The 9,138-nt window shown below is 38.3% G+C and overlaps 1 protein-coding gene across 1 annotated transcript; it reads left to right on the forward strand.

Moving 5' to 3' along the window:
* Positions 1–2,496: 2,496 nt before the first annotated feature.
* On the forward strand, positions 2,497–3,686 carry LOC104458875 (transmembrane protein 17-like; the record flags this gene model as incomplete). Its single annotated transcript, XM_010076623.1, is given in 3 exon segments — positions 2,497–2,643; positions 2,898–3,011; positions 3,398–3,686. Coding segments are annotated over 3 exon segments (550 nt in total), but the record flags the coding sequence as incomplete, so codon positions are not given.
* Between the last annotated feature and the right edge of the window lie 5,452 nt (positions 3,687–9,138).

The raw sequence follows: 9,138 nt of genomic DNA on the forward strand, positions 1-9,138 counted from the left end.
CTTTACAACGTAGGAAACAAGTTTGCATAAAATACTGCAGATAAAATTCGTTGTTACTCACTCTGCCTGTCCCAACATAAAAAGTAGAAATAATTTATAGAGAGAACAGAACAAATAAGAGAACTGAGGTATTGTTTTAAGCTCACTAGTCCTGCACAGCTAGGGCACCAGATGCTAAAAGCATGGAGAGCTGTACCAAGCCAGAGTTAGACAGCAAGAACTCAAACTCACCATATGCCAGCTTTCTCTTACTTCTTCCAGGTCTGTTGTGAGAACTGGTAACTGTTCTTTCATCACATTACTAGTGAAACCTGCAGGCTAATATGCCCTCTTTTTCATACCTTTGGAGTGACAGTAACCATGAAAATGAACAGTCTGCATGGAAAGGTTATATTCATAGAAGTTAACATGCAAATTTCAACTTGCAAATCTATTCCAAGCTGATGAATGACTTTTTGATTATTTTTTATATTTCAGTATGATTTCTTGTTTTAATTGTGTCCTTATGCTAGTAGTTACACAGCTAAAACTAATTTCATTTATTAAACACTGAATATTTTCTTAACTCCAGGCATAGCTTCTGTTTTTACTAATTTATTTTCCATTTCCCATCATGAAAACCTATGTAGATGTCAAACCCGTTGAACCCAATTGCAAATGTACGATTAACTTCTTGGAGCTCATGATTTCAAAAATTAAGTTTATGCATACGTATCTTAGTGAGTTGCCCTAGCATCAATGAATTGGCCATTACAATCCTGTCTGGCATTTCCATGAATTTTAACAATCCCAGACAATAAGCAGTAGTTCAATTCAGAGATAGAAAATTAGAATTGGTTTATATTGCTAAACATTAATCCAACACAGTTTTAAAATTGGAGCAGAAGTTACACATATCAGTGCCCTATCAATAAAACTTTTAACATACCCAAAACATTCTCATCATTACAATGGAAACTAAAGCTGTTGGTGTCGCTGTTTTTAAATAATATGGCCATGAACCACTAAATTTTCATCCAATACATATAGGTTAGAAACATAGTTACTTGTAATTGGGTCATGGGGGGTTTTTGAAAGATAAAACAGCGTTTTAGAATTGCATCTCGGTGCCCTCTGAAGTCTTTCTGGTGTTCAAGAACTTCATTAATTAGAACAGCTGGGACAATTTTTGTGAGATAGTGAAACTGTTTGATGTCCCTATAGATTTCCATTCCTTTGCAGATGTAAGAAAATGTTGATGTTTGTTAAAATGGGATTATTAAAAAAAAAAAAGTGTTGGTTGTCTTGCACCTTCTGTTTCAGTAGAACAGATCCCTGCCCCTCACACCCTACACTTGAGGTCCATCCCAGTTCTGTTCCCAAATCCTCCCCCATTCCCACCTAGTCTAGTGGCTACCGTGAATACTTCTCCAACTGGCATAAAGACTTCTGGAACAGACTGTACCAGGCTGCATGTGGCTGGACTGGACACAGGGATGCCAGACTGAGATGGAACAAAGACAGGTATGAGAATAGTTGGAAGATATGGAAAGAGAAGGCAATGGTAGAGGAGGTGGTTCTGATGCTGGAAGTGAGACAATGTGCCTGTTTAGGCTAATTTTCAATTGAATATTACCATTGTGACAGACAGGGGCACAGGACTTGAATACAAATCAGCAGGTCACCGTGAGTGCTGTCCAAACTAGCTCAGGTAGTACCAAGTAAAGACATGCCTATAGACTTCATTTAGGAAAACATTAGAAAGGAGACTGTTGGTAATCAAAGTAAAGTGGATGCAATATCAGTTAACTAGAATATGTCAATAAAACTTCACCCATTAAAATTGGACTATTCCCTTAGAATGCCCTTTTAGATTTTTCCTTAACTCTGATCTTGCCAGTCTGTTATTAAATCCTAAATATAGAATTTACTGCTTGCATATTAGAATTCAAAATTTGCTTTTCTCTACATTGTACGAACACATTTTGTTCTCTCTAGATTTTAAAGTTTTAGTTTGACACACATTTGAAATTATTAGCTCTTTAAAAACTAGAAGAATTATTGGCTTCTGGCAACATCACTTCCATCCAAATGTCTATTTAAATAAAGATTGAAAATGAAGAGTAGGCAGTGCAAGCTTGCTCTCTAGCAGCAAGTCCGTACTCAGGAGGATCATCTACAAAATAACAATAATCAAGTATGTACTCATTTAAGCTTTGGCCGTTCTCTTAGGAAGAGCAATGAAATAACCTCTAACTCTTTCTGCAATATCAGTATACAGCACTGCTTGAACTAAGCTTATCAGTTAGAGATTGTGGCCAAGTGATAAAAATTCCATATCCTGTGAACTGAAAGTTGCATTAGATTCCAGGAAATGGTGTAACTCAAGGTAGTGTAGAAGTTTTCCTCTGGATAGATAAAAATATTTTTCTGAACTTTTGACTGGGAATAGTGTTAATACCCTGCTTGAAGCTAAGATGAAGCAGTATCTTTCTGCCATATTTATGGAAGAAAAGCATGGAATAAACTAGGAATGATTAGGACTTCTCTCCATCTACAGATAATGAAAGCGTTTCCAGTTTACCACTACAGATGTCCCTCTATTTCAACGTGTATTTTTTCCCGTTTTGGTGGCTCAGCACAGTTGTCATGCTCCATCTGAAGGTGAGTCCTGAAAGAAAGTATTACATTTGCAAGCCAACACGTTTCTGATCAAACACCTCCTAGTACTGAGATAGAGTTCACTGGAGTTAGAGGTTAAGGTTTATTTGGGAGTTCCTTGAAACTGGAGGTTCAAGAGTATTTGAAAGCAAATACAACACTGTCAACTTACAGTAGCATATAGTGTCTTAATTTAACCACAAACAGCATCTTACCAAACAACATAGCAGAAGCTTTTACTCTCTTCTTCCCTCTAGTATCCCGTCTTGTCAGATTACTACAAGTTCATCCTGGTCACAATCATGATCCTAACCTCTCTAATAGAGGTCATTCGACTCTACCTGGGATACATGGGCAATCTGCAGGAGAAGGTATGTTACTGCATATATGTATTAATTCGTGCAAGAGAGCTTTTTGGAGTTGAACTTAAATCTCTTAGATGAACTGGTAGACTGTTTAAGTTGAGAAGATAGTTATTTCTCTTAAGTTACAGTCTGCATCTTCTATTCCCTTGACATCAGCCTCCACTTACTTCTGTGCATTCCAATAAGTTCTCTCTCAGAATAGGGCCCTCTTGCTTCCTGCAACTGTTTCATCAGAAAAAATATGTTATGGAAATATTAAACCACCTCACTTTACCATTTCACATTATGTGCTGGCTTTTGGAAAATTAAAGTGTGTTTTTTCTTCATAAGATTTTGGATTTTTTCATCTCCAAATGCCAGTTTTTTAATAGGTGATGTCTCCCTGTTTGTAGGTTCCTGAGCTGGCTGGGTTTTGGCTCCTGAGTCTCCTCCTGCAGCTGCCTATAATTCTCTTCTTGCTATTTAATGAAGGTCTGAGAATTCAGCCACTGGAGCGAGCAGTCCACATCGTCTTTGCCTTTTTCCTCACCTTTGAAGTCATTGCAGCCTTTGTCACCCTGAAAAGAATGGTAAACAAACTGGCAACTCACTTCCGCCGTAATGAATTTAACCAGCTGGAGGAACGGCCTGTGTCTGATTTTTACAGTCTGGGTAAAGAAGAGAGAGCAGTTTCCATGGCTGGTAGGAGCCCCAGTGCTGCCTGGGGATCACACACTGAGAGCCTGAGAAGGTAACAGAGGCAGGGCTCATGGTGCTACAGCTCTATTTCAGTTTTGTTGGTGCATTCTTTACCTTCCTACATCAGAGATTAAAAAAAATACATCTTGCTTAAGAGCCAACATTAAACCTCAGAGGTTGGAGCTCTACTCTGCAAGAAAAAATAAAGACAATTATACAACTGGCTTGAGTGGACTATTTGTGGACTGTTATTGTATAGAGTACCAAAGTAGATTTGGTGGTTTTTACATTTTACAAAGTCATGTGGTGTTTTTTAAAAAACAGAAGCATTTTTTCCTCACTGTTTGCACAGAGTTGTTTTGTTTACAATAAATCTTTTATACATGTTTTAATTTGGATTTATACCATTTTTCTCTGTTCTTCCAGATATGTTACACATATGTCTGGTACCTCTGTTAAGCAAAAAAAAAAATCCCCCCAAACCCAAAATAAAGAACTCCAAGAAATCTTCAGCTCAGAAATAAAAATAAGATAGTGAAGAAGAAGACTACAGTTTCAGAGATGGTCCTCCAAGTAATTCTATCACTAGGAATTCCTTACTAATAAACTAGGGATGGAATTTTAAAACTATTCATTCCTCAGAACTCCTACACTCATCTTCTGTGGCCTAGCTAGAGTTTTCACTATGAAGACACTCAAACAGGATGGTACCATTTGCTGAAATGGAGGATTCAATAAGACAGCAGTAACAAAGTTACAGCCATTTAAAAAAAAAAAAGTTGTTTGTCACTGAAAAACAGCCTCTTTCTTATGGGCCAGAACATGTACCAAGATTCTCTCATTCCTGTTATTTGTATTAATGTCTAGTCTCTTCTCCAGTTCTGGTAATGGTCAAAAGTTCACCTTTTCTGTCCAGGAGGGATATAGATCAAAAAGTAAAAATAAGTTTTTCAACTGAATCCTTTGAGTCTTCGGCATAGCAAGAGTCATCAATTTTGAGAGCTGGCACAAACGTCCAAACTGCTCAAATGAATGCAAAGAAGATGGGTCTAACATGAAAAAAAAGCACAGTATGCTTAAAGCTGTTGCGTATTTAAAGCTCATAGAACCTCTAGCAAAAAGAGGGCATTTGTTTTATACCAAAACTGTTTGGGTTTTTTTTTTAATCCATGAGTGAACAGTACAATTCATTCTACTAAATTTCCTTTTCCATTTTGTTATTCTAAAGCATATATTATCAGACCACATACCCCTTTGTTTGTTTAAACAAATGACTGGCTTGGGTTGGCTATTGTGCAGAAAAAGGATTTCACTAAGGGAGTCAGGAAGAGTGTCTTTAACAGTTAGCATAAAACATTTAGAGCCCTGTAGTCAGAGCCTGCAAGAGAGACAATGAGGTTACCTCATTTCAAGAACACTTTTACAGCTCCTTGTAAAAGCATTCTTAACTGATGCACTGGGGACATTGCACATATTTTCATTGTCAGCCACAGTTATGCTACTGGAGAGTGCCAAGGTCAGGGCTGATGAGCTACAGGAGAAGCTTGGTAGGATTCATTACAGTAACAGGCAATGGTATAATGGGTCCTGACAGGCCAAACAGAAACATCACATTCCTTGAAGCCTATTTTCTCCAGTGACTGTGAACTGTAACTCAGATGTCTTAGTACCTCGGTAGCCATACAGAGCTTCCTCTTCCTGGACAAATATGATGGGATTAACACCTTCCTGGCTGAGGATGTAGGCTAGACCCCCAAGGAGATCCGTCCACCACTAAGAAAACCTAGGTGTTACAGAAATACAAGCTAAGGGTCCAAGATCGAAACTGAGCACTACTAGTTTTCAATGTCTTCCGGTAGATTGTCTCAAGAGAACATACAAGTTAAGGAAAGGTGGTATCTTTTCCACATGTACACCAGCTCTGAGTCTGCCCTTGACATCATTGACAGGACAAGCACTGGGACAACTTAAAAGAGAGACCAGGGCAGCTGCCATCCCTTCTGCTCTGCATGTAGCTTGCCTCTTCCCCTTATTAAAAGCCCACTATGGGAGATCAGTAGGGAAGTACACTGAGATGGTACAGTAAGCCAAGCTCTGAGGAGACAGAGTGATTGCCTGTAGTAATGCAATCGCTTGCCTTAACAAGAAAGTGGCATATCCTTTGGTTTTCTTTCCTATATTGCCTTAAAGATTAAAACAAACTCTTTTGTGAAATTAAGAGTGTAGCGTGTGGGAAGGTTTTTAAACACCAAGTACATCAAATACAACATAAAGCTGAAAAAAGTCAACCATACAGCAAGGACCTGGCTTCCAGACTTAACGCCTTGAGACTTGACCTGAAAATGTTGTTCTAACTTACTGTTAGAAGTAGAGTTGCCAGGAAATGCTTAAGGTAGAAGCCAGTCTGATGTAAAGCTTCAGCAACATATTTGATAAACACAAGATCTGAATTTTCTGTTGCTCAGGCTTCCTAAAAGACCTGCTAGTCTATTTTTAATTTCATCTTTACCAGCTTAAACATTTAATTATGAAGAAAGCCTCCAAGCACCTAGAGCTTACATTCAGTGCCTACAGCTGCAGTTTTTCCATGAGTTTCCTACTCCTCATGTACCAGAGATACAAGAAAGTGCAGTAGCGCTCAGGAAAACAGAACAAATGCACCATTGCATTGAAACTTCCCTTCAGTTTCCCAGTTTTGCAAGAACCAGTGAGATGTCAAACAAGCAGAAAATATACTAGTCACTTGTAACAATCACATTTCAGACATGTAAAAGCAAGCTTCAGAACAGAAACTTTCAATAAGCATGTTGGGGAGAAAAAAAAAAAAAAGAAATCAAGTTAAATACATGAGGAGAAGAAAAGGGGGGGAAAAAACACTCCAGAAGGTACTTGCACACCAAGTATGAATCAGAAAATAAATGTAAGAACATTGTAGCATCAGCATCAAAGCAGCAATAATGGCATTAACATCTATAAAGAAAAAAAAAAAAAACCTAGTAAAGCTTGGCTTGTTTTTAATGAAGAAGTTCAGGAATAATTGCCAGAACAGACCAGAAGCAGTAAAAGGTATGTGAGAGCTTCAAAGGGGCACAGCAGGAAAGCTAACAGTCCTTTATAAATCCTCTTCCTCCTGTTATTCAGATAACTATGAGCAGGTACATTGTCCCGTAACAGGAAAAACATACTTCTCTTACAGTGTTCACGACTAGAACATGAGACTTTAAGATTCAGCAAAGCAGGTGTCTGGGGAGTGAGATTTGGTGGTTCCCCCCAAAGAATAGATGGGAACAAAGGTGAAAGGAGGGAACTCGAGAAACTAGTGGAAGCCCAGTGAGCAGCATCTAGACAGTTTTGAACACAAGCCATGCAACAGCAGCTTTTTGACACACTAGGGTTTGTGCAGAGAGCCACAGAATATTTTTAAATTATCTAGATACCTACCAATAGCTCTCCATTCACAAGCAAGGTCTTTGAATAGCAAAGATTTATGTACAGAACTCGGTTATTTTGTTTCACCACATTTACTGTTAGGGAAGGCCAACAGCCAATTTTAAAGGAAATTTTTACCAACATATTTCCTTTAACTGAAGAAAAGAAATGAGGAATGGGCATATTATCTTAAAATGATCTTTTTTGGTCAATTAGAAGGTGAGAAATATTTTGTATTCAAGGGCATAGTTGCTGAGTTGTTAATACCCAGACTTGGCATGTGTTTCTTGTCTAAACTAGACTTCGTAAAAGGATTTATTTTTTTAATAGTAGTAGGACTTCCGAGAAGGGGAAATTAAATTTAGAAGAGGCTACAATTACATACCTTACTCAAGCAGATCTGACAAAGCAGACATGAGATAGGGCACAGATTTGATAAAAAGCAGACAATTGATAAAAAAGGGAGCACAGCATTAATCTTTCTATATCACCAATTCACTTTTTCAGATTACTGAAAGAATTGCACCGAGAGGAATGAGGTCATCCATTTCACTCTTGCCTTTGTCTCTTATAAACTGGACAAGACTTGGTGCTAATCTTTAAATAGTTAAATGAAGCAGGTAGAACTGGAATCATTACATGACCTGATAAGAGAGTCAATAGTAATATTTGATAGTTGGGTAACGCTGCAGAGATCATTTATTTTGAGAAACAAATTGTATTTCTCTAGGACCAAGATCAGACAGTAACAATTAAAAAGGGCTCTGTTCAGTGCTTCCAATAAAGCAAAGATAATAAAGGTCTTCTATAGGAGGCAGGCAAGATAGTACATAAGGGTCAGCTGATAAGATCAAGAAGAATTTGAACTACAACAGAATAAATCAGTTCAGAACTCTAACTGATGGAAAATTAGTATGTTGATGATTGATGCCACTGAAGGAGCCCCTGGGTACAGGAAGCAGGGGATTTATTAAGAGGAAATAAACATGCTAAGTTACTAGCTTGAAATCTTATAGGGATTCAGAAGAAACGTTATTCCACCAGCTAAGCAGCAGCCTATGGTACACAGTTACAACAGAAGAAATCAGTTCAGAACTCCAACTGATGGAAAATTAGTATGTTTGATGATTGATGCCACTGAAGGAGCCCCTGGGTACAGGAAGCAGGGGATTTATTAAGAGGAAATAAACATGCTAAGTTACTAGCTTGAAATCTTATAGGGATTCAGAAGAAACGTTATTCCACCAGCTAAGCAGCAGCCTATGGTACACAGTTCCACGTTCATTAAATACATGCAACTTTTGCAGCTTGTTATGAAAAAAACCACCACTTTCTTCTTCAGATAATCCAAGGTTTGAAAGTAATAAGACAGCCCCTGGGAAGCACATACTAGCCAAGAGACATGAGCACGACAGAGAAACAATAGAGAGAAATGCAACAGATATGGCAGGCAGCTGCAAGCACAACCAGGCTAAGACCTATGGCTTCCTCAGTGAATTTAGGAAATATTGGTGGCTTCCTTGAGAGCTGCCTTGAACATCCAACATTAGGGGAGGAGTTCCTGCAGTCTATGAAAGAAGGTAGTGTTGTTCTGTAAGGGATAGAAAAGACCTTTTATTCACATTGGTAGACCCATGTTGTTCCCAAGTCAAAAATTCAAGCAAAAATACTTAAACACTCTTTAGTTACCATGTTCTCAATTTATTAAAACTGTGCCATAAGCTGAATTCATTAAGGTCAGAAGACCATCAGACACACCTAGTCCTAATCACTCATACTGCTAATACCAGGGAAGATTTACTACTTCACACAGAGAAAGCTTATGGCAGGCTGCAGCTTTGAACAGAACCTCTTGTCCTATGCAGCTACTGGTCCCCAGTTGCTTAAAGAGGAACCTACTGCTTGTGTCAATCCAGAATGATTCTTACCATTCAGTATATTTGATCTCCTGTTTGAATTACAGAAAGGATTTCCGTTTTGCCCTCGACCCCATCACCTTTTGCCCAGGAAATATAGATTTATCACA

Source organism: Pterocles gutturalis, unplaced genomic scaffold (assembly GCF_000699245.1).
Source record: "Pterocles gutturalis isolate BGI_N339 unplaced genomic scaffold, ASM69924v1 scaffold44398, whole genome shotgun sequence".
Lineage (NCBI taxonomy): Eukaryota > Metazoa > Chordata > Aves > Pterocliformes > Pteroclidae > Pterocles > Pterocles gutturalis.